The 26,581-nt window shown below is 47.7% G+C and overlaps 1 protein-coding gene across 1 annotated transcript in view; it reads left to right on the top strand.

The window, feature by feature from the left end:
* The window catches only part of cemip (cell migration inducing hyaluronidase 1), a 259,948-nt gene that overhangs the window by 118,553 nt on the left and 114,814 nt on the right, over positions 1-26,581 (top strand). The window contains exons 3-9 of the mRNA XM_070858685.1: positions 6,228-6,365; positions 7,159-7,300; positions 8,137-8,373; positions 8,628-8,807; positions 13,746-13,816; positions 15,647-15,742; positions 22,358-22,479. Of these exons, the coding sequence (XP_070714786.1) occupies positions 6,228-6,365; positions 7,159-7,300; positions 8,137-8,373; positions 8,628-8,807; positions 13,746-13,816; positions 15,647-15,742; positions 22,358-22,479 (986 nt within the window). The remainder of the gene's footprint in view (positions 1-6,227; positions 6,366-7,158; positions 7,301-8,136; positions 8,374-8,627; positions 8,808-13,745; positions 13,817-15,646; positions 15,743-22,357; positions 22,480-26,581) is intronic.

The following is a 26,581-nucleotide window of genomic DNA, read 5'->3' as shown; positions in this document are numbered from 1 at the left end:
ACGTCCGGACCGGGGTCAAGCAGGGCTGCATCATCGCGCCAACCCTCTTCTTGATCTTCCTCGCTGCAATGCTCCACCTCATGCTCAACAAGCTCCCCGCTGGAGTGGAACTAAACTATAGAACCAGTGGGAATCTGTTCAACCTTCATCGCCTCCAGTCCAGAACAAAGACTGTCCCATCCTCTATCGTCGAACTACAGTACGCGGACGACCCTTGCGTCTTCGCACATTCAGAGGCTGAACTCCAAACCATCGTCAACATCTTCACTGAGGCATATGAAAGCATAGGCCTTACACTAATCATCAGTAAGACAAAGATCCTCCAGTAACCTGACCCCGCCACACAGCACTGCCCCCACCCCGCACCCCCAGTCATCAAGATCCACGGCGCGGCCTTGGACAACGTGGACCAATTTCCATATCTCGGGAGCCTACTATCTAGGGCAGACATCGACGACTAGGTCCAACACTGCCTCCAATGCGCCAGCGCAGCCTTCGGTCACCTGAGGAAGAGAGTGTTCGAAGATCAGGCGCTCAAATCTGGCACCAAGCTTATGGTCTACAGGGCTGTACTGATACCTGCCCTTCTGTATGGCTGAGATTTGGACCATATAGAGTAGACACCTCAAATCGCTGGAGAAATACCACCAACGATGTCTCTGCAAGATCCTGCAAATTCCCTGGGACTATAGACGCACCAACGTCAGTGTTCTCGATGAGGCCAGCATTGAAGCACTGACCACACTCGATCAGCTTTGTTGGATGGGCCACATTGTCCGCATGCCCGACACAAGACTCCCAAAGCAAGCACTCTACTCGGAACTCTTGCACGGCAAGCGATCCCCAGGTGGGCAGAGGAAATGTTTCAAGGACACCCTCAAAGCCTCCTTGATAAAGTGCAACATCCCTGCCGACACCTGGGAGTTCCTGGCCCAAGACCACCCAAAGTGGAGGAAGTGCATCCGGGAGGGCGCTGAGCACCTCGAGTCTCATCACCGAGAGCATGCAGAAATCAAGCGCAGGCAGCGGAAGGAGTGTGCGGCAAACCAGACTCCCCACCCACCCTTTCCTTCAACCACTGTCTGTCCCACCTGTGACAGAGACTGTAATTCCCGTATTGGACTGTTCAGTCACCTGAGAACTCACTTTGAGTGGAAGCAAGTCTTCCTCGATTTTGAAGGATGGCCTAGGATGATGATGATGATGATATACATGTCCAATTTCTTTCTTAAGCTGATATTGCTGCAGTAAGGGCAACTTTTTACCCGTTTTAAAAGGGAATTGGATAAAACACTTGAAAAGGAAAAGTTTGCAGGGCTATGGGGAAAGAGCGGGAGAGTGGGACTAACTGGATAGCTCCTTCAAACTGGCACAGGCACGAAGGGCCGAATGGCTTCCCACAGTGCTGGAGGGTTTTATGTTTGGATGAAATCTTTGTCCTGCTGCCTCTTCTAACTAGGATAATAAACTTTTTCTTTAATGTAAAGACGTGGAGCTTAACATTCTTTTCAGTAAAAATGTATGCAGAAGTTCAACTTAAAAAAAATGGGATCACAGAAGTTGAGGGCCTCTGCTGGTGTACAGTGCAGATAGTTGACTGTCCATGCTGGCCATCATTGGCATAGAATAAATCTTCATCTCTAGCCCAGGAGACTTCAATTGCGAGTCTCACATGAGGGACCCAGTCATACCCCACTGCTGTGTTAGGGACATTACACTGACCATTAATCCAAAGGCCTGTCGTGTTAGATACATTTACCTCATTCACACTCTCCCTGGTGAGATGCTGACCCCCTCAGGATCTGATTTTCTGTCACCTTAAGGTAGCTGACTCTGTTATTGTGCACCAACTGCAGTAGCATCATCATCATCATAGGCAGTCCCTCGGAATCGAGGAAGACTTCTTCCACTCTAAAACGGAGTCCTTAGGTGGCTGAACAGTCCAATATGAGAGCCACAGTCCCTGTCACAGGTGGGACAGGTTTGCCGCACGCTCCTTCCGCTGCCTGCGCTTGGTTTCTGCATGCTCTCGGCGATGAAACTCGAGGTGCTCAGCGGCCTCCGGGATGCTCTTCCTCCACTTAGGGCGGTCTTTGGCCAGGGACTCCCAGGTGTCGGTGGGGATGTTGCACTTTATCAGGGAGGCTTTGAGGGTGACCACACTTGCAGTAGCACTCGATGTGAGTCACGCGCCTCCTATCCTTAATCATCTCCTCCTTTTCCTTCTCTTTCTCCTTCTGCTCCTTCTTCTGTTCTCCCTCCTTCTCTTCTGCTACTCTTCCTCCTCCCTTTCTCCTCCTCCTCTCTCTGACTGAGATTACCAATTAGTGTAGCGTTAGGGACAGTTTTGTCCTGTAGCTCAAGCTTTTGCCCACTAGGTGTAGTGTACAGAAGAACTCCACGAAGCTGAGTACTGTGAGCTAAACTTTGTGTGACCTTGGTCTTTATTGCAACTCCAGAGTGCCTAAACAACATGGCAGCCAACCTTTTATACTGGCCCTGCACGCGTGTGCAGGTGACCATTAGGACTCCAACAGTCGCGCCCTCTGGTGGCAAGTATAACAGTTACATACATAACACTAGGAATGAGATTGAGACTGCACAAATTCATTTCACATCGAGCCCTTACAGCCAGCAGATGGAAGAGACGTAATCGCAACATTTGGGGCTAGATTAACCTGTGTGCAAGACATACACGCTCAGTATCTAACCGATTAGTTCCATTCCCTTTATTAAGCTCATGATCGGCGGGTCTTGGAGTAGAATGTATGTCTTTTGCTGTGTCTCGGCAGTAGTTGAATGCCCACTTAGAGTTTACTAATGCCCGTTTAATGAGGTTGATAAGTTAAATTAATCCTTTTTCTTTATTTGCACTAGCTCTTTTCACCCCCTTTTCACAGTCTGCGGACATGCTCAGGATATCACTAAACATGGACGGCTCACCTGTTGCCACTGACTCCCAGCATTCCGCCACTTTATACTCTCATCTCCATCCTCTCTCGGCTGGGCGATGAGAGGACATACTGGTCTGAGATTGTTTGCAAAGACCTAACAGTGGGGAAATCAGAGGTTGCATAAGTAGAAACTTTCTTTGTACCTGAAACACTAGACTCCCATTTCAAACTCCTGAGAATTGTGAAAGGAACTATTCTGATTTTTTTTTAAACCATGAAAATTGTGGAGTGGGAGGCCCTCTCTGTCCTAGGTACCGGTTTATGATTTCACCACACCTCAAACACACAGGTCCTTTGTCCAATTGTTAATATGCTCTTAACGATTATTTATTCAGTTTCTGAATGCTACAAAAAAAAGTAAGGTTAAAATGATCATCAATTTTTTGGATTAGAACTACGCCACAGTGATTCAAAATGACCATTTTAACAGCAAAGCAAAAATTAAATTCTGTCCAAGCCAACTATTGCCTCACTTGTTTTCGGATAATTTCCAAGGAGTAAAAGTTCAATCTAGGAAGGAATCTGGACAGCAAGCACAGCATCAATGCATGATGACCTTTTTCAGTATGCACATGTGTACTTGTGTCCCCCAGGCTTCTTACACGTAGCAAGGAAGATACAGAGAAATGATTTTTAACTCAGCCCGCCTGACAGGAACAGGGCGGTATAATGTATGCTCCTGTGAGCATGCTCACAGGTTTGTAGAGCTGTAGAGCGGTCGAGGGGGTCGTTCAGCCCGACTGCCTGACTCTCTTCCGCGGCTACATCCGAGCCAGGGTGGCCCTGGAGATGGAGCACGCGGTGTACACCGGTACGCTCGCGGCCTTCCGCGAGAGGTGGGCACCGGAGGGACTGGAGTGCATCATCACCCCCGGCAACCAAATTTTTATTTGATCCCTTTACTGTTAAGTTTAATTTGTTTAATCTGTCAGTTTTAGTGCCCCTTTAATAAGGCGGCATTTGATTTACAGGTGCAACTAAAATAGTTGTAGAGCTGTTGAGTTGTGAATGGCTTAGCCAGTCACGTGATGTTCATAAGATTCAATAAAACCCCAGCCAGTTGGGTTCGGGGGGATCCACGATGAGGCATGTGGTTGCAAGCCTGGTGGATGAACTGGTAATGTGTAGTGTGATTGTTAAACCTTTTGCTAATATACCAACTAGTTCTTAATCGCAATGTGTTGCTATGAATTCTTCAACAAAGAACCCATGAAGCAAATACAGATGGTTAAAATCATGTCAAAAGACCCTCTCCCCCGCGGCGTTCCCGCCCACTCACCAGTTTTGACATTCAGAACAGGCGGCAGCCCCAGGCAAGCGGGGGTCTCTTTACAATCTCAGAGTCATGCTCCGATATCGTACTCGCCCCTACACAATTTTAACTCAAAATCACGGAAGCCCCGCCCAGTCCCGGACTCAACAGTAAAACCTGCTGGAATTGGTGTTTGAGAGTTCCTGAAGCTGTATGAATGGGGCTGTCAGTTGCACCTCACTGGATCACTGAATCTTTTGCTGTCTGCTTTTCCAGGAGCGCTTCCAGCTTCCAGACCACTGCACTTTCTTGTCCTTACAACCCTTAAATCAACTTTATCTACTTATTATGGGTACCATTATTGCTACTTTATTCTGGATGGAGCAAGACTTGGAGAAGGCAGGGCAGTAGCATCAGCATCTTCTCATAGAATCAGAAGTTTACAGCACGGAAGGAGGCCATTCGGCCCGTCGTGTCCGCGCCGGCCGACAAAGAGCTATCCAGCCTAATCCCACTTCCCAGCTCATGGTCAGTAGCCCTGCAGGTTACAGCACTTCAAGTGCACATCCAGGTACTTTTTAAATGTGGTGAGGGTTTTTGCCTCTACCACCCTTTCAGGCAGTGAGTTCCAGACCCCCACCACCCTCTGGGTGAAGACGTTTCCTCTCGATTGCGAGAGACTACCGATGATGATGATGAAGAAATTTCCCCTCAAATCCCCTCTAAACCTTCTACCAATTACTTTAAATCTATGCCCTCTGGTTGTTGACCTCTCTGCTAAAGGAAACAGGTCCGTTCTATCCACTCTATCCAGGCCCCTCAGAATTCTATACACCTCGATGAGGTCTCCCCTCAGCCTCCTCTGTTCCAAAGAAAACAAACCCAACCTATCCAATCTTTCCTGATAGCTAAAATTCTTCAGACCAGGCAACATTCTTGTCAATCTTCTCTGTACCTTCTCTAGTGCAATCACATCTTTCCTGTAATGTGGTGACCAGAACTGCATGCATTGCTCTAGCTGTGGCCTAACTGGTATTTTATACAGTTCAAGCATAACCGCCTTGCTCTTGTAATCTGTGCCTCGGCTAATAAAGGCAACTATTCCGTATACCTTCTTAACCACTTTATCCACCTGGCCTGCTACCTTCAGGGATCTGTGGATATTCACTCCAAGGTTCCTCTACACTTCTTATCAGACAAGGAAGAGTAAGGGGAAGGTGAGGAAACAGCAGAGGGAGGAGAGTCCCCTCAACGCCTTGCAGTCAGAGATTTGAGGGATCAGCTCGACAGTTCCATTTAGCAGTTCACACCCTGCCAGGAGAACTTACATAGAAGCCCCTCTGCTTAACGGTGCTCGTTACACTCTCCCCCCACTCTGTTCATCCGCAATGGAAGAACATCCAAACCATTCAGACAACTTCTATAGCAGTTACATTCTGACATTACAGACCAAAGTTTGCCAAAGTAAAGCAAGCGGTCGACATGGAATTCCTTCACGACAAACGAGCCAAAGGTGGGCAGCGGAAACATTACAAGGACACCCTCAAAGCCTCCCTGATAAAATGCGACATCCCCACTGACACCTGGAGTCCCTGGCCAAAGACCGCCCTAAGTGGAGGAAGTGCATCTGGGAGGGCGCTGAGCACCTCGAGTTTCATCGGCGAGAGCATGCAGGAACCAAGTGCAGGCAACGGAAAGAGCGTGCGGCAAACCAGTCCCACCCTCCCCTTCCCTCAACGACTATCTGTTCCACCTGTGACAGGGACTGGACTGTTCAGCCACCTAAGGACTCCTGTTTAGAGTAGAAGCAAGTCTTCCTCGATTCTGAGGGACTGCCTATGATGATGATGATGATGATGAGACCAAAGTGCCATATGTGATAAAGGTGATTAACCGTCAATGGGTCCTGTATTGAGGGCGATGGTTCTGCACTGAGGACGAGGGTTTGGCATTGAAGATGATGTGTTCTGTGTTGTGGGTGGTGGTTTCTGTACTGAGGATGATCTGTTTTGTGTTATAAGCTTGTCCTGACCAGGATCCAGAACTCCACCAGTGGAATCCTGGCCACAATAAGGAACATCGAGTGACCATTGGCCGTGATCGGAAACTCCTACTGTCTACTTCGGCTACAGTCCATTCTATTCACATCTCTGATGGAGGTACATCTTAGTGACTTATTTAAAGTCTTTTAGTGGATTTAAGTTTTGTTCTTATATATGTATATACCCTGTATAATAAATCTAGGAGTAAAAAAAGGCTGTTACCTTTTTAAGATTCATTTAATTGTAGTCAATGAAACATGTGGATTAGATACTTCCTTTCTTCACTAAAGGACATGTTTTTGTGCTTTTACTGTTCCTGTCACTATACTTTCTATATTACAGGTACAACGTCCAAAATCCGTAATCCTCGGGACTGAATCCATGCCGGATTTTGGGTCTTGCCGGATTTCGGACCTCGGCGCTCACCGATTCACGCCACTCGGCGATTCCCACCAATCTTCCGATCCTCCGCTCCTCGCCGATCCTCCGCTCCTCGCCGATTCACACCAATCCTCGCCGATTCACACCAATCCTCGCTGATTCTCCGCTTCTCGCCGCTCGCTAATTTCCCGCCGATATCCTGCTCCTCGCCGATTCACGCCTGTGGCCCCCCCCCCCCCCAGCGCTGCGCTTTTTACCAGTTTCCTCGTCCCTCGCTGCCCGATGTCCCCATCTTGGCCGCCTCAAAATGTCCGGTTTTCGGACAATAATTATGGACGACTCTATTTATGATGCGCAAAATGTCCGGTTTTCAGACAATTCCGGTTTTCGGAGTTCCGGATTCGGGACGTTGCACCTGTATTGTGCAAAGTTATATCACAGGCCCGATGGGCTGAATGACCTCATTACATGCTGTAACATTCTACGATTACCATAAGATCTGTACCATTGTACCACCCTTCTTCTGTAGGCAAGCTGGTAATTTCAGACCGTGACGAGGAACCAATTGTCCTTCGTACACGTAACATCCTGATTGATGATGGCGGGGAGCTGCACATTGGCAGTGAAGACTGCCCATTTCAGAGGGACATGACCATTATTTTATACGGAAGGTAAATAGAACGTGGGGTGGATTTTACAGATTCGCGCCCCGGGTGCAGATTGTCGCGTGTTGCGAGCACACAGCAGGAATTACGGCTCGGAGATCAGTCCGCTCTGCGCACATCTCTGTCCATTACATCAGATGGGAATTGGGATTAGACTGGATGACCTTTGGTTGTCCGACGCAGTATTAATGGTAAGTACTGCAGGGAATTGAATATGGCCAGGGTGGGTCGGAGAGGAATTTTTCCAGATTTTTTTCCCCCTAAATTGGCCTGGGTTTTTATCTGGTTTTTGCCTCTCCCAGGAGATCACATGGTTCCGGTTGGGATGGAGTGTAGAATGTTTCAGTATAAGGGATGTCACAGTTATGTGAGGCGGACTGGTTGGGCTGGGTGCTCTTTGCCTTTCCGTCATTATTCGTAGGTTTATATGTAACCTTTAGGGCTGCTGACCAAGGGCCGTGCGGCTCTTTGTCGGCCGGCGCAGACACGATGGGCCGAAATGGCCTCTTTCTGCGCTGTAAATTTCTATGTTTCTATGGGACAAGCTGACCTCTGTACCCAAGCCCCAAAAATGCACCCCACCTCTGTCGTTCTACATCTCTCCCAATTTTAATTTGTATTGACTTCAATGGAAATCAAAGTTGGGAGAGATGTGTAACAAGCGGCTGAATCAATAGCGCCCGTTTTACACTATCACTCAAGATCAAAATTACCCCCTGTGTCTGGAGCACGGGTTCATAACATTTATCTCATATAGTTTGTGAAAACTAGAATTTCTCTTTTTTTTCTTGGATAAAATGCCATGCAGATACAAGTTTAATTGTGGTATATTTCACTTGTAGATCGGATGAAGAAACCGAGGCACTTCATAGCTACTTTGGGTTGAAGTACATTGGAGTTAGTCGAGGGGGGACGCTGGAAATTCACGGTGCACACAAACTGGCCTGGACCTTTTTGAACAACACGCTCAATCCTGGTGGAATGAGGGAGGGCGGCTACTACTTCGAGAGAAGCTGGGGCCATCGCGGCATCATAGTCCATGTCATTAACCGGATCGGAGAGGTGGTCCATTCAGACAGGTGTGTATGAAACTAGTCTGTGGAGCTTTTCAGCACAGATTGTCCATCTCACCAGCCGCACTGTGGGAAGGCGATGCACGGCCTTGATTTACATCGGTTGGTTTAATTGTTCGGCATGTTTGCACTCCTTACAGTGATGTGCTCCTTGTTGGGTTTCAGTTCTGTTTGTGCTGTTCTTGGCTGCTCGCAAGGTAATTGACGACTTTAATACCCATATGAACAATTAACTATTTCTTTTTATTAAAAAAAAATAGGTTTGATACCTATAAAGGCAAAGATGAAAGTAAGCGTCTTGCTGAGTATTTGGACAGAGTTACGGAAGGCATGATAATATCGGTGGCTGTGAATGATGAGGGATCAGCCAAGCTGGATGACTTTGCCAAGAATGCGCTGTCGAAGCTAGGAAGCAAGTATTTCAGACGCCTGGGGTTCAGGTAAATATAAACCTTTTCTTTTATTAAAAAAAAACTCATAAACATAAAATAAAATTCCTCTATTTGATCACACTTGACAGTTCATCTCTGCACAGCTGCTGAGAAGAGAGGTCTGGCCCAGTGTGCTTCTCAATCACTGTCCCAAATCCAGATTATCAGCCACGAACTAGCCCCATTTTCCAAGCACTGGTAATCTTAATCCTGCCATAATGCCAGTTGAAAAAGCTCAATTTCATTCTGGCAGGATGAGCACCTGCAAACGGTGTAGCAATCGATTTATTATGAGCAACACCTCGGGTGCTGCGCTTGTATCTATTAAACAGATATAGTCGTCATCATATGCAAGCACTAATGGGCAGTGGAGTAAAAATAATTAAGTTTATTAATGGTCACGTCTATTTGCAACACCAGATTTCTGATTGGTCCCCTTGGAGAACAAGACATGCCCAACAATTTGTCTGGAACGTGTAATTTGATCCTGCCTGCTGGAAAGTAATCAAGATCTCTGCAATGTGTAACTTGATCCAGTTATTGTCAGGCAGGCTACTGAGTCCACAGTGCTAACACTCCTGATAAACTGCAACATCCCCACTGACATCTGGGAGTCCCTGGCCAAAGACTGCCCTAAGTGGAGGAAGTGCATCCGGGAGGGCGCTGAGCACCTCGAGTCTCATTGCTGAGAGCATGCAGAAACCAAGCGCAGGCAGCGGAAGGAGCGTGCGGCAAACCAGTCCCACCACCCCTTCCCTCAACGACTATCTGTCCCACCTGTGACAGGGACTGTGGTTCCCATATTGGACACCTAAGAACTCATTTTAAGAGTGGAAGCAAGTCTTCCTCGATTCCGAGGGACTGCCTATGATGAACCTACTGCTTTCAGAGAACAGACAGGGTTCACCCTCCTGGGGATTTTAATATGAGGATGAGAATTTTAAAATCAAGGTATTGTTGGACAATGTTCCCCGAATTAATTTTTTTAGGATGCGCGCTCCCTTTAACCGACAGCCCGGCCCATTCAAAATTTCGGCACGCGCAAAATCTCCCGTTCAAAAGTCGGCAAGCGGCCGCTCGGCCTAGCAGGAACATTGTTGATGGATCAGGAGCCAATGTAGGTCAACGAGCACAGGTATGATTGGTGGAAGATGCCTGTGCGTGGATATTTTTAACGTGTGGTGACCGTTGCACACCAGCCACCACATGGGCTTGACAGAGCTAGGTCTTGGTCCAGTGGCAAGGGTTAACCAGGACGACTGGAGACTTGCTCTGCTGCACGGACCGAGTGCGCGCACATATCGCAATGTGGGGTGGCTCGTGCTGCCCTTGGCCTTTGGCTCTTCTGGGCCCCAGACTTACGCCTCTCCTGGGCCCCAGTCACTTCCTTCTACAAACTCTTGCCGCTTCTTCGCCCCTCCTGCTGAGTCTGCCCGCACCGCAATCAGCGACCTGGCTTCGCAGCCGTCATCCTCCTGCAGTGGTATGTCGCCACACGCTGCTCCCTCTGATGGCCCCGGCCTGCTGATGGTCTTGCAGGCCGGGACCGTGCCGATTTCCGGGCCGGGCTGCCGCATGCTGCTCCCGCTAAGATGTAGTTCGGGATCTGGAATATTAGGTCCTTCATTGAAACACCTGTGAACTCATTCCTTTTTGGCGTGGAAGCAAGTCATCCTCGCTTTGAGAGACGGCCTATGATGATGATGATGATGATGATATGATGGATGGGTGAGCGGGACTTGCTGCGTGTTAGAATACGGGCAGCAGAGTTTTGGATGAGCTCACGTTTATTGAGGGTGGAAGATGGGAGGCCAGCCAGGAGAACATTGGAATAGTCGAGTCCGGCAAATAGCACATAAATCTAATCTTATCCATGTTGTAGGACCAACACAGAATAAGCTCTCAGTTTTTAAAGGGTGGTAGTGAGCTATCTTCTTGAACCGCTGCGACCTGGGGATGGAGGAGAGTGAGAAGGGGGTGAGGGTGGAAGAACGTGATGCAGGTCTAACTGAGGTGGAAGAAGATGATCATTCATGTTCCTGCTCTCATCAGCCCTCGCCCCTACCCCCCTCCCCCCTCCCCCCCCCACCATTGCTTTAGACCTGGATCACATTCTTCCTCCCTTCCCCCCCCCCCCCCCCATTGTTGTCACGATGCTCCCCGCCCCCAACACATTTCTGACCTTCTCTCCCCCGATGGAGTTCCTGACCTTGCTACCCCTTTCCGAGCTCCTCTCCCCCCTTCGAGCTCCTCTCTCTCCCCTCTTCGAGCTCCTCTCTCTCCCCTACTTTCGATCCTCCTTCTTCCCCCTCTTTCGATCCTCTCTTTCAATCCCCCCTCAATTCGCTCTCCACCTTCCCTCCCCCCCCCACCCGACAATCCGATCCCCTGACCTTCTCCCCCTCCCCCAAGTTCCTGACCTCCTCCCTAACTCTGAGCTGCTCTTCCCCCTTGCCGAGTTCCTCTCCCCTCCTCTCTGAGCTCTTCTCCCCCTGCCTTCGATACCCTCTCCTCTCCCCACTTTGAGCCCCTCTTCTTCCTCTACACCCGCCATCCGATCCCCTGACCTTCTCCACACGGAGCCCAGGAAAGTGTTTTGGTGAAGGGTGCAGCTGCCGCACCGTCCGGTACTGCTCGGTACCAAACCGGATCGCATGCGCAGAGCGCCCACAACACCGTGGAAATAATCAATGTTTATTTATTGGGGTAGATCCAATCTAATTTAGTAATTTGTCCTCCCATAAATGCCTAGCTTCTTTTGTTATATACACCAGACTTAGAGCAGGATTTAATATGGTCCCTGGCCTAAAGTGTATCGCAGCAATATATACAGGTGGAGGCCGTTCAGCCCATCCAGCTCACCCTTCAATAGAAACTTCCGATTGCCCCATCACAGTATCTAACTCTTGGATTACTCCAGATTTTTTACATTTATCCCGATTGAATTTTATCTGCTGTAGTTCTACCCACTGCAAATAATTTCTAGGTACTTCTGAATTTCCTTGGCTTTTTCATCAAACTCTACTGCTCCACCTAGTTTACTATCCTCTGTGAATCAACCTCATTATCCTCCCAAACCCCGATCACTGATGGAGATCTGAAACGTTAGCAATCTGTCCACCTTAAATTTTGAGTCACTTCTTTAGTTCAATTTTTTTTTGAATAAGAATCTCCATTAACAGTTCTACACTCACTTCTGGTGGGCCTCCCATCCCAGTATCCAAATTCCCCTGTGGAAATTGAGGGAGAGGTACTTATTTAGTACCCCTGCCATTCTTTCACCCTCCACTGCGTGGCTCCCGGCCTGCGAGCACCATCGGAGCAGGCCAGAGAGCGGAAGGAGCAGCATGTCGGCATACCATTCCAGGGGGCAACATGTGCTGGAGCAGGAGGGCGACGGCAGTGAAGAGGGCGATTGGATTGGACGTCACCAAGAGCCAGGTCGGTGATTGGAGCGTGGGCGGGTACAGCAGGAGCAGAGAGGTCGGGGCGAAAGAGCGGCGAGAGAATGTAGAGGGACGCAATCGGGGCCAAGGAGAGGCATGAGTTCGGGGCCCAGAAGAGGCGAGGGCCCAGGGGCAGCACGGGCCAGCCCATACTGCGATATGTGTGCGCACTAGGTCCGTGCAGCAGAGCTGATCTCCAGTCATCTTGGATAACCCTTGCCACTGGACCAAGACCTAGCTCTGTCAAACCTGTGTGGTGGCTGGTGTGCAACGGCCACCACACATTTAAAAAATCCACACACAGGCATCTTCCAACCCTTCAAGATTTCCCTTGGGACCTGGAATATTAGGTCCTTCATTGAAACACCTGTGAACTTTTTGGCGTGGAAGCAAGTCATCCTCGATTCGAGGGACTGCCAAAGATGATGACTTGAGGCTGCAGAGTGGTGGGTGATGCTCTGTGTCGGTGCCTGTATGTCTGTGTCCGTGTTAATGGTACTTGCTCAACGTGCAGTGCGGAGCATAGAAACATAGAAAATAGGTGCAGGAGTAGGCCATTCGGCCTTTCAAGCCTGCACCACCATTCAATAAGATCTTGGCTGATCATTCACCTCAGTACCCCTTTCCTGCTTTCTCTCCATACCCCTTGATCTCTTTGGCCGTAAGGGCCATATCTAACTCCCTCTTGAATATATCCAATGAACTGGCATCAACAACTCTCTGCAGTAGGGAATTCCACAGGTTAACAACTCTCTGAGTGAAGAAATTCCTCCTCATCTCAGTCCTAAATGGCTTACCCCTTATCCTAAGACTGTGACCCCTGGTTCTGGACTTCCCCAACATCGGGAACATTCTTCTTGCATCTAACCTGTCCAATCCCGTCAGTATTTTATATGTTTCTATGAGATCCCCTCTCATCCTTCTAAACTCCAGTGAATACAGGCCCAGTTGATCCAGTCTCTCCTCATATGTCAGTCCATATACAATGTCACTTCAGTTTGCCTAGAATCACCGATGCAGAGATACAGTGCAAGCAAACGGCAAGACCTGTATCACCAGAGAATTAAAATGGTCTATTGACGGGAGGTGACGTGATACAGGATCTTGCATGTTGAGGTTTAATAATTTAATTAATATAATCCGATAGGTCCCATTCAGTGGGGTAGTCGGAGATGAGATGCACCAGACTGGAAATAGAGCTGTAAGAGCGAGCTTGCCCTCGTCAAAGACCTTTCCACTAATTGGGGAACATTATGTTTTGGTTTAATACTTTGGTGGTTGTTTAAATTTCTTGAGACGGAAGATATGTCAGAATTGGAATGAAACAGAATTTTTTTAACGCAATTCAGTTAATATTATACTGTATTCTCTATATTCTATTTTTAAATGATAAAGGCCTGTTTGAGGGGATTGGTTTGCAATGTTTATTTTGATCTAGTAATTTTATGCAATGTGTTGCCTGTGCCTTAACAACAACTTCTTTTTAAATTTAAATTTAAAGGCATCCTTGGAGTTTTATCACCGTTAAAGGTTCCCCTGAATCATCTGTTGAGGATCATGTTATTTATCAAGGTAACCACGGTGGCACATTCTATATTCCTATTAAAATCAACTTTTGAAATGGTAAAGGACAAGATGTTATAAACTGGCAAGTTTTGTGCTTGATTTAAAAATTTGAAAAATCTAAGGTTACATTTTCTGATTGCATTCCCCAGTGGGTGTAATATAAGGAAATTTTAACCTGTATAGAACCCTTGGTTAAACCACACGGAGCACTGTGCACAGTTCTGGCCTCCATATTATAAACGTGATATAGCGGCACTGGAGAAGGTGCAAAAAATATTCACAAGGATGATACCAGAACGGCAAGGTTATATCGATCAGGAAAGGTTGAACTGGTTAGGGCTCTATTCTATAGAAAAGAGAAGGTTGCGGGGTGACCTGATTGAGGCCTTTAAGATTATGAAAGGGTTCGATAGGGTAGTCATGGAGAAAATGTTTCCTTTTGGGAGGGAGACCAAAATTAGAGGTCAGAAATATAAGATAGTCACAAATAAACCCAATAGAGAATTCAAGAGAAACATCTTTGTCCAGAGAGTGCTCAGAAAGGAGTAGTTGAGGTAAATAACATAGATGTGTTTCATCATCATAGGCAGTCCCTCAGAATCGAGGAAGACTTGCTTCCATTCTTAATATGAGTCCTTAGTTGGCTGAACAGTCCAATCCGAGAACCACAGTCCCTGTCACAGGTGGGACAGATAGTCGTTGAGTGAAGGGGTGGGTGGGACTGGTTTGCCGCACGCTCCTTCCGCTGCCTGCGTTTGATTTCTGCACGCTCTCGGCGATGAGACTCAAGGTGCTCAGCGCCCTCCCGGATGCACTTCCTCCACTTAGGGCGGTCTTTGGCCAGGGACTCCCAGGTGTCAGTGGGGATGTCGCACTTTATCAGGGAGGCTTTGAGGGTATCCTTGTAACGTTTCCGCTGCCCACCTTTGGCTCGCTTGCCGTGAAGGAGTTTTAAGGGGAGGCTAGATAACCACACGAGAGAGAAAGGATTGGAAGGATCTGCTGATGGGGTTTGATGAAGGGGGGGGAGGAGGCTTGTGTGGAGCATAAATGCCAGCATAGACCAGTGGGGCTGAATGGCTGAGATTCACTGATGGAGAGATACTCCATATTATAAAAAGAATGTAGCGACATTGAGAATGTGCAAAAAAGATTCACAAGGACGACACCAGAACTGAGAGGAAAGACCAGACAGGCTGGGGCTCTTTTCTCTAGATGTGTTATGCTGTAGATTCTATGTAACTTGTGCATCATTTTTCTATTCAATAAAACGCATGAACCCTGGACGGTGTGCTTACGGTTCACTGATGGCGCCCCCTGGCAATGAGATTCTGCACCCCGGTGGAAGGTGAAAACGGAACATTTACTGCCGAGTGTTAATCTCCCGCTTGGTCGTAGCCTCACGGGTATATCTGCAAAATACCGCAGGGTTAATGTGGCTCGACTCCACTGATCAGGTGGAGCCTTGTTGCACGAGCGCACAGGTTGGAGACCTCGGAGCCCCAATTCTCCAAGCCGTCCTCGCTCTGGAGCTGAAGCTTGGCGAGGTTGCATGTTCTGTCCCTGAATTTCCACCGACCTCCTGCTGTAACATCGGCGCAAGATCAGCACAACCTTGAACCGGATAGTTATGGTGGGAGGTTCGGGAGAACCCCACGGGCATTCAGGGCCTATTGCTCCAGAATATTTAGCAACAACATTTTTCTGGAAGAATTTAGTTGCCTTTTGAAGCTTTTATTAAAAGAACTAATATGAAGGAAAGTTTGTATTTTCCTTTTAAGAGCTAGAAAGATAATTTTGAGCCAAATCCGATTCATTTTGTTGGTAATCCCACAGGTGCCAGAGGATCTGCTGCGGCAAAAGTGTTCAAACTTTTCCAGTCTCCCGACGGGCTTCACTTTACTGTTGGTTCAACGAGTGAGTGGGTGCAAGGTAAGAACCAGATAGTTTCAAGGTTACTTCGCTCCACCATTGGCCGTGCCTTCAGCTGCCTGGATCCTAAGCTCTGGAATTCCCTCCCTAAATCTCTCCACCTCCCTATCAATGGTCTGGATGCGGGGAGGCTGTTTCCCCTGGCTGGGAAGTCTAGAATAAGGGGTCACAGTCTCAGGATATAGGGTAGGAAATTTAGGACCGAGATGAGGAGACATTTTTTCACTCAGAGGGTGGAATTCTCTACCCCAGAAGGCTGTGGAGGCCAAGTCACTGAATATATTTAAGAAGGAGATGGATAAATTTCTACACACAAAAGGCATCAAGGGGTATGGGGAAAAAGCGGGAATATGGTGTTGGGATAGAGGATCAGCCATGATCATATTGAATGGCGGTGCAGGCTCGAAGGGCCGAATGGCCTACTACTGCTCCTATTTTCTATGTTTCCATGTCGCTTTAGCCTGCGCCATGTTCTGCGCAGTCTGTTTCTTTTAGTGCACGGGACCTGTAAATCACCGCGCCAGCACGGTATTCACGATGGAGAAGCCGGTGAACAGCCTACGCAGGACCTTTCAGATTACTGTGTGGCCGCAAGCGTATGCACGCACCTTAGTGGGAGCATTGCTCTCTGCCTCTCTCTCCTCTTTTAAGACGCTCCTTAAAACCTCCCTCTTTGGCTAAGCTTTTTGGTCACCTGTGCTGCTATCTCCTTCTCTGACTCCGTGTCAAAAATGACAAAACAAATGTCATTGATACCGTTCCTGTGAAGCGCCTTGGGATGCTTTCCTACATTAAAGATGCTGTACAAGTATAAGCTGTTGCTGTTTCTAAACAAAGCTTCATGTTTCAAAGTCCTTGACAATTGCAGAATGTGAATTATTTAATTTGTTACAATATAATCCAGAAATCATGCTCGAGTTGGCCAATAGCCAGAGTGGGGACCATGTCTGACAGGTTGGGTTTCTGAGGGAATCGAAAGCCTGAAGCTGTAAAATTAAAAAAGCCATCCTTCTTATCTGCATGGTAGAGTCCGATCCACTATAGTGGGGCCCCTGCACAGTGGCTAGACTTTACAGCTGGACGGGGAAGGCCAATGTTCCTGACTGTTTTAGATCTCTGCCGTGGCTCAGTGGGTAGCATACTCACCTCTGGGTCAGAAGCTTATGGGTTCAAGTCCCACTCCAGGTACATTGAACACATATATTCTGGGCTGACAGGCCAGTGCAATACTAAGGGAGTGCTGCACTGTCAGAGGTGGCATCTTTCAGATGAGACATTAAACTGCTCTCTCAGGTCATGACCAACAATTATCACTCAGCCAACATCACTCGAAACAGATTATCAGGTCATTTAACTCTGTTGTTTGTGGGAGCTTGTTGTGCACAAATTGGCTGGTGCATTTCTGTACATTACAACAGTGGCTACACTTCAAAATACTTAATTGGCTATAAAGCGCCTTGGGACTTGAAGTCGCCAATGAAGTATATTTGACGTGTAGTCACTGTTGTAATGTAGGAAATATGGAGGCCAATTTGCGCACAGCAAGCTCCCACAAACAGCAATGTGATACTGATCAGATAATCTGTTTGAATGATGTTGGTTGAGGGATAAATATTGCTATGGGGATAACTCCCCTGCTCTTCTTTGAAATAGTGCCATCGGATCTATTGCATCCACTTGGGAGGGCAGAAGTCTCATGTGAAAGACAGAACCTCCGACAGTACAGCACTCCGTCAGTACCACACTGGAGTGTCAGCCTAGATTTTGTGCTGCAGTGGGACTTGAACCCACAACATGCTGACTCAGAGGCGAGAATGTTACCTCTGATCCAGGGCTGACACCAAATTATCAGTTATTGATTGAGGAGAGTGTCCGAGCTACCTCCCATGGCCCACGTGATTAATCCAGCCCTCAAAGCCCAGGCCGCTCAGTTTCTATTGGTGCTTACGTTTATTTGCTGCTCAAATTTTGGGGAGTTGAGCTTTTGGAAAGTACTGTTTTCGGTGCTGTCGACTGATCTCTGGATCTCCCTCCCTGCTTCCTCATCTCTTCCCAAAGCCCATCTCTTTAAACTAGCTGCGTGCTACCCCTTTATTATCTGTCCCTTCACACCTCAGTGTCTGTTCTCATTAGGACTATTTGTAAAGCACCTTGGGTGTTGGTTTACATTAAAGATGTAATGTAAATGCGAATTCTTGTTATGATTCCTACTCGCCTGGCAGAAACCAGGCAGTTAAAATGCCCTGAGTTGCTTCCCCGACAGATTTTAACAAACCTTACTGGACGGGCAGCTTAGCCACCAGCCCAAATCCGGCGGGGTCCTGATTTGCATTTAGTAATTGCGCATGGATTCTAACTTGATCCTGAGCGGGAAGGCCGTGGCATTTCTCGCCAAGTGAGGCGTAGCATGAAGATAGTCGACAAGCTGAAGAGATCCCCAGGTTCGATTTTTACATTCCGTTGTGGGGCCAGGGGAGGAGGAGTGCTCCTCAGGAACCCGCAAGGAAAGTTTAGGCCTCCCCTGCTCCTGAGTTTCCTCCCTCCCCCCTCCTCACCTTCCCTATCTGAACATCCCTCCAGAACCCCCTTCCCCACACTTAGAGTGCCAGCAGGCAGTCAAGGCTATTGTAATGTATTTGTTTCATGGGTTCTCTGCTTCAGAATTCATAGCAACACATTGCTATTAAGAACTAGTTGGTTTATTAGCAAAAGGTTTAACAATCACACTGCACATTACCAGTTCAATCACCAGGCTCACAATCACCTGCCTCATCGTGGATCCCCCAAACCCAACTGGCTGGGCACTAAAACTGACAATTTAAACAAATTAAACTTTAAACGGTCAAATTAAAATTTGGTCGCCGGGGGTGATGATGCACTCCAGTCCCTCCGGCGCCCACCTCTCGCGGAAGGCCGTGAGCGTACAGGTGGACACCGCGTGCTCCATCTCCAGGGACAGCAACAGCTCTACAACTATTTTGGTTGTGATCAAATGAACAATTAAATCAAGTGCCCCCTGATTAAAGGGGGGGACACACCAAACATTTTCAAACAAGTGCCCCCTTGTTTTTTTTGTTTTTTTTGTTTTTTTGTTTTTTTGTTTTTTTTCCCCGAGGGCACCAAGGGGCAAATTATACAAGTGCCCCCTAGCTAAAAGTGGGGCGGGGGGGAGGGCACTAAAACTGGCAATTAAACAAATTAAACTTTAAACAAAGGTAATCAAATTAAAATTTGGTTGCTGGGGGTGATGATGCACTCCAGTCCCTCCGGCGCCCACCTCTAGCAGAAGGCCGTGAGCGTACCGGTGGACACCGCGTGCTCTATCTCCAGGGACATCAACAGCTCTACAACTCTTTTTTGGAAGACAAAATTAAACATTTAAATCAAGTGCCCCCCCAATCTGGGGGACACTCCAAACACTTTTCACGTGCCCTTTTTTTGTGTTTTTTTGGTGATTTTTTGGTTTTTAAAAAATATTTGGGGGGCAGGAAAACCATAAATTTTACAAGTGCTCCCTATAAAAGGAGAGGGGGACACTAAAACCTGGCAATTAAAACAAATTAAACTTTAAAACATATAAAATCAAATTAAAATTTGGTTGCCAGGGGTAATAATGCACTCCAGTCCCTCCGGCGCCCATCTCTCGCAGAAGGCCGCGAGCGTACAGGTTGACACCGCGTGCTCCATCTCCAGGGACACCCTGACTCTACAAACCTGTGAGCATACTCATGGTGCATACTTTACAGCAATCAAGTGATAATCTAGAGGTTGAACAAATTAAAATGATTGTGTTTAATGCTTACAATTGACAGGACCAATCTCTGCCTCTGAAGTTACTTGTTTTATTAGAACCTTAGCTAAATTGTAACTTGCGTTTAGCTACTTCCTTGTCACATCCTGTCCCGTTCTCCCATGTCATACACTTGTTGCAATCTAGAAAATGGTGGATCTGTGCTCAAATATCTGCAAGCCTGCTTTGTATCAGCCGTTAGAAAGGGCACAGGCTGCATGGGCTGATCGGCTGTCCTATTCCCCCAATGTCAGCCTCTGAATCTCACTGCCTTTCCTCATCCACCTCATTTCCCTGGTTTCCACGGCAGCTCACCTGAAATCAAAACGTTATGGTATGGTTGTTGGTGCAGTTGTTGCTCCGTCGTTGTGAATCGACCTTGCAGGACATGGAGAGTCAGATTAGTTGCCAGGTAGGTTAATATTCTAAAAAGAAAGAAAGACTTGCATATATATAGCACCTTTCACGACCACTGAATCCCTCATTACACTTTTGGAGTGTAGTCGTTGTTGTAATGTGGGAAACGTGGCAGCCAATTTGAGCACAGGAAGCTCCCACAAAGAGCAAGGTGATGATGACCAGAAAATCTGTTTTAGTGATGTTGATTGAGAGACAAATACTGGCCACGACATCGGGATAACTCCCCTGCTCTTGTTCGAAATAGTGCCATGGGACCTGAGGGGGCGGACGGGGCCTCGGTTTATTGTCTCATCGGAAAGACGGTCGAGATGTTGCCAGCTGGTTTAGATATAACTTTTTAGAACAGCACCACCACAACCTAAACATTAGAGTGAGGCCAGTTCTGAGTGAAATCGGGAAGTACTTCTTCATACAAAGAGTAGTGGAACTCTCAGTCTACCCAAAAGGCTCGGGATGCTGGGGTCAGTTGAAATGTTCAAAACTGGGATCGATAGATTTTTGCTAGGTAAGGGTATCAAGGGATATGGAGCAAAGACGTGAAAATAGAGTTAAGGTACAGATCAGCCGTGATCTAATTGATTGGCGGAACAGGCTCGAGGGGCCTCCTCCTGTTCCTATTGAGTGAACAGACCGAGTACATAAGAACATAGAAACATAGAAAATAGGTGCAGGAGTAGGCCATTCGGCCCTTCGAGCCGACACCACCATTCAATAAGATCATGGCTGATCATCACCTCAATACCCCTTTCCTGCTTTCTCTCCATACCCCTTGATCCCTTTAGCTGTAAGGGCCATATCTAACTCCCTCTTGAATATATCTAACGAACTGGCATCAACAACTCTCTGCGGTAGAGAACTCCACAGGTTAACAACTCTGAGTGAAGAAGTTTCTCCTCATCTTGTTCCTAAATGGCTTACCCCTTATCCTTAGACTGTGTCCCCTGGTTCTGGACTTCCCCAACATCAGGAACATTCTTCCTGCATCTAACCTGTCCAGTCCCGTCAGAATTTTATTTGTTTCTATGAGATCCCCTCTCATCCTTCTAAACTCCAGTGAATACAGACCCAGTTGATCCAATCTCTCCTCGTATGTCAGTCCTGTCATCCTGGGACTCAGTCTGGTGAACCTTCGCTGTACTCCCTCAATAGCACGAACGTCCCTCCTCAGATTAGGAGACCAAAACTGAACACACATAGGAACAGGAGGAGGCCATTCGGCCCCTCGAGCCTGCTCCGCCATTCAATAAGATCATGGCTGATCTGATCATGGACTCGGTTCCACTTCCCTTCCCGCTCCCCATAACCCTTGACTCCCTTATCGCTCAAAAATCTGTCTATCTCCACCTTAAATATATTCAATGACCCAGCCTCCACAGCTCTCTGGGGCAGAGAATTCCACAGATTTACAACCCTCTGAGAGAAGAAGTAGTTACCTCTGCCTCTACATATGTATATAGCACTAGCCATTGTGGGAGCTGAGTGGAGCGCCTGAGATAGCAAACAGCTTATGTAAGATACTGTTCTTGTTTGGGAAATATAGCCTCTGACTTCCTAATATATAAAAAAAAATCAGAGGTAAAAAAAATTTGCTGACTGCATACACAATTATTGGGCTTAGAGCGCCACGGATGCACATTCAACTCAATGCCATTCAGCTTAATGTTCTCCGACAATGCGAAACACATTGCAAAACCTGAGGCATAGTTTAGTTATAGAATTCTGGACTTGCTGCTTCAAAGCCGCAGGAGTCTCCTAACTTAAAGCCTAACTGCGTTCTTGTCTTGGGTTTGTTTTTGCAATGGATTGGCATTCAGTTCCCTGCCTGATTAGTACCGTTCTTGGCTGATATGAAGGGGATTACAGCAATTAATCGGCAGGAAAGCACACACTCAACTTAAAAAATAACAGGGCTGCTTGCGGCTCCAGTCGCTATGTGACTGGCGTAGGAAGCAGTCCAAGGTGGTCCTGTTTATTTCGTGATTGTCGAGTTCAGGGACACACTGCAGACTGTTGTAATTTTAGCGCTAGTTTGACTGAATCATCAGCTCAGTGTTGGTTGGACCAGAAGTGCAGATAGAACCAGGCCAAGCTTCTATGTCAATGACAGTAGCACAAAGTTCTCTAAATACTTTGGGCTGGATTTGTAGCTTTGATGATTTTGGAACGGTAATGGCGGCGGGGTGGGAAAGTTTGCACCTCAGTGAGTAACATTGGGCAGCTGGGCCCTGAGTCGGGGTGTGGTGCGCACCGAGAGCAAAGCTTCGTGCAGTGGGAAGGCATGCCAACAAATTGGGTGCGGCGTTCAACGTGCTCCGCGTGAGATTTTTTTAATCGTTAAAATACATATCGTTCCGCTGCCAGACTTACGGTCACTATCTCAACGTTTTGATGTTACTTGGCTGCAGATGTGGAGTGGACCGACTGGCTTGACCGGGACGATGAGCGAGGATCGGGCGACTGGGAAAAACTGACTGAGCTGAGAACTGCTTTTCCTGGAAAAATCTGTGAGAGTCCAATGGATATACAGGTAAACACTCAGCACTGTGCATAAGAACATAAGAAATAGGAACAGGAGTAGGCCATATGGCCCCTCGAGCCTGCTCCGCCATTCAATAAGATCATGGCTGATCCGATCATGGACTCAGCTCCACTTCCCCGTCCGATCCCCATAACCCCTTATCCCTTAAGAAACTGTCTATTTCTGTTGTAAATTTATTCGATGTCCCAGCTTCCACAGCTTTCTGAGGCAGAGAATTCCACAGATTTACAATCCTCAGGGAAGAAATGTCTCCTCATCTCCGTTTTAAATGGCAGCCCCTTATTCTAAGATCATGCCCTCTCGTTCTAGTCTCCCCCATTAGTGGAATCATCCTCTCTGCACCTACCCTGTCAAGCCCCCTCATAATCTTATACGTTTCGATAAGATTATCTCTCGTTCTTCTGAATTCCAATGAGTAGAGGCCCAACCTACTGAACCTTTCCTCATAAGTAAGTCAACCCCCTCATCTCCGGAATCAACCCAGTGAACCTTCTCTGAACTGCCTCCAAAGCAAGCATATCCTTTAGTAAATATGGAAACCAAAACTGCACGCAGTATTCCAGGTGTGGCCTCACCAATACCCTGTATAGCTGTAGCAAGACTTCCCTGCTTTTATACTGCATCCCCTTTGCAATAAAGGCAAAGATACCATTGGCCTTCCTGATCACTTGCTGTACCTACATACCATCCTTTTGTGTTTCATGCACAGGTCCCGCTGCACTGCAGCACTTTGCAATCTTTCTCCATTTAAATAATAACTTGCTCTTTGATTTTTTTTCTGCCAAGGTACATGACCTCATATACAGGTAAACCCACAGGACTGTACTCTGAGGGTTGGATTTTCGGGTTTTAAGATTTTGGGGTGCTCATGACAGTGAGGCGGTCCTGATATCGCCTGGAAAAAGTTTGCGCCTCAGTCAGCAAAATTGGGGAGTTGGGCCGTGAGTGTGGGGTGGAGCGCTAAGGGAGGCGTTACACACCTCTCTTAGGGCGCTAGGCCGGCTGAGCAAGCGACAATCCTGAGCTAAAGGGCTGGCCTCGGAGCGCTCAGAGAGGTCTGGGGAGAAAATAAATAACTGAAAAATACCCAACAAAAACATTCCTAATCCATAGCCCACGCCACCACAACATAAATCGCAAAAAAAAAGAAAAAAAAAACAATCACACGTACCTGAGCTGGACGTTACCTACCTCACTGCGGTCACTACAGCTCGGACTGCCCGCTTTCACAGGCGGTCCCAGCAGGGGGCGCCGCGGGCTGCTACGGGTCGGGCTGGAGCCAACTATCGATCCGGTGTCGCAACCAGGGGCGTTACATGCCGGCTCGCCTCTCCCGGGCGGTAATGCTCCGCGACCCGCCGAAACCGGCCCCGAAAACCCCGGCAGGACGCTGGCAGCTGGCCGCCCGTCCGGAAGAGCTCACCGCTGCCGTTGCCGACCCTCCGGGGCAAAAACCGAAGTGGCCAGGAGCCGAAAATCCAGCCCCGAGAGGCCAATCGATATACAGACACTCAGGGCAGTAATCTGTGAGGGTTTAAATTCTTTGAATGATCGCTAAATGCTTTTATCACTCACACCAGGTTCAGTTTGCATCTGTTGAGAGATGCAGTAAATTAAAGGCAGTATATAAACGGTCTTTCCCGAGATAATCAGGGCACTGTTTTCACTGGATAGCATTTTCAATTAAAATGTTTACTTGTAAATTCTGATCAGTGAAGCACCTTGCCCAATCATGCTGCATTCCTGTGTGTGATATTTTTACAGAGACACTAACAATCTTAGAAAAACGGGTTCAGGCCTGTGTAACAGTAGCGACCACGGCGCTGTGCCCGTATGGGAACTGTGCCGATTAGAAGTTCTAGCCACAGGTTCGTCAGGATGTCAGAACTGAATTCTGCATGAGGCTGAAGATCTCAGAATGCTGAGAAATTAAAGTTTTTTCCCCCCCCTCAGTAAGTTTGCAGACAAACACCAGAAGTTAGGTTTTAAAGCCGAGTCTTGCTGTGACATTGCAAAGGTTTGTTCCACAGGGTGTCCCAGGGGTGGGGAGTGGGTGGGGGGGACGGGGTTGGAATATAAGAGTAAGTCTTGCTACAATTGTATATGGACTTGGTGTGACCACACCTGGAGTACTGTGCACAGTTTTGGTCTCCTTATCTAAGGAAAGATATACTTGCCTTGGAGGCTGTGCAACAAAGGTTCACCAGATTGATCCCTGGGATGAGAGGGGTGTCTTATGATGAAAGGTTGTGTAGAATGGGCTTATACTCTCTGGAGTTCAGAAGAATGAGAGGCGATCTCATTGAAACATACAAGATTCTGAGGGGGATTGACAGGGTAGATGCTGAGAGGTTGTTTCCCCTGACTGGAATGTCTAGAACTAAGGAGCATAGTCTCGGGATAAGGGGTCGTCCATTTTAAGATGGAAGAGGGAGTATTTCTTCACTCAGAGGGTTGTGAATCTTTGGAATTCTCTGCCCCTGTTGGCTGTGGATGCTGAGTCCCTGAATATATTCAAGGCTGAGATAGATAGATTTTTGGAGTCTGGAAGGATAAACGGATATGGAGATCGGGCGGGAAAGTGGAGTTGAGGTTGAAGATCATCCATAATGGCGGAGCAGGCTCGAGCGACCGTAGGGCCTACTCCTGCTTCTATTTCTTATGTTCTTATTAAGAAGAAACTGACCCGATTTTAACTCTGCACGAATTTTTGGCGCATGACCCAAGGGGCGAGTTAGAAACCCACCCGCTGCTCCAGGAATGGGACGAGGGATATTTTGGCTCCAGGCCCTCATTTTAATTCTGGCATTTCGGATGGGAAATCGACAGGAAGCGGTGGAGAATCGCACAGCCCACAGAGATCACCCACACGGACCAGGCAGGTGGTGGAATGGGCTGCTGGGGCCAAGGCCACGCCCGCTCCTCCTCGCCCCGCGTGGGAAGTAGAGAGAAGTTTAAACAACTTAACTTTTTCTTGGCCTCTTCCAGCCCTGATCCATTTAACCCTGCCGAGCTAGGCTGTGCCGGACCAGGCCGGGCTAGAGGGAACCTCACTGCCACTTCTTGCTCGGGCCGGCAAGTTAAAATTGCAGTCGGGGTCCGATGACCTCGTCCGGATCCGACAGGCATATATTAAGACGGACCCTGCCAGCTCTGGGCTGGTGTTCTTGCCACCTGCTCAGCGAAGTAGCTTAGAATCGCGGCCGGGCTCTCGAGGGCGGGGAACATAAGAACATAAGAAATAGGAGCAGGAGTAGGCCATACAGCCCCTCGAGCCTGCTCCACCATTCAATACAATCATGGCTGATCCGATCATGGACTCAGCTCCACTTCCCCGCCCGCTCTCCATAACCCCTTAACCCCTTATCGTTTAAGAAGCTGTCTATCTCTGTCCTAAATTTATTCAATGTCCCAGCTTCCACAGCTCTCTGAGGCAGCGAATTCCACAGATTTACAACCCTCAGAGAAGAAATTTCTCCTCATCTCAGTTTTAAATGGGTGGCCCCTTATTCTAAGACAATGCCCTCTAGTTCTAGTCTCCCCCATCAGTGGAAACATCCTCTCTATATCCACCTTGTCAAGCCCCCTCATAATCTTATACGTTTCGATAAGATCACCTCTCATTCTTCTGAATTCCAATGAGTAGAGGCCCAACCTACTCAACCTTTCCTCATAAGTCAACCCCCTCATCTCCGGAATCAACCTAGTGAACCTTCTCTGAACTGCCTCCAAAGCAAATGTATCCTTTTGTAAATATGAAAACCAAAACTGCACACAGTATTCCAGGTGTGGTCTCACCAATACCCTGTACAACTGTAGCACGACTTCCCTGCTTTTATACTGCATCCCCTTTGCAATAAAGGCCAAGATTCCATTGGCCTTCCTGATCACTTGCTGTACCTGTATAGTAACATTTTGTGTTTCATGCACAAGTACCCCCCAGGTCTCGCTGAACTGCAGCACTTTGCAATCTTTCTCCACTTAAATAATAACTTGCTCTTTGAGTCTAAGTAACGTGGGAGATTAAAACTGCCCGCCCATCCACTCTTCGCCTGGTCTGTAGGGTTAGAATCACCCAAAATAGCCAGTT

This window comes from Pristiophorus japonicus, chromosome 17 (assembly GCF_044704955.1).
Source record: "Pristiophorus japonicus isolate sPriJap1 chromosome 17, sPriJap1.hap1, whole genome shotgun sequence".
In the NCBI taxonomy this organism is placed as follows: Eukaryota; Metazoa; Chordata; class Chondrichthyes; family Pristiophoridae; genus Pristiophorus; species Pristiophorus japonicus.
This window is presented reverse-complemented; position numbering and strand designations above follow the sequence as displayed.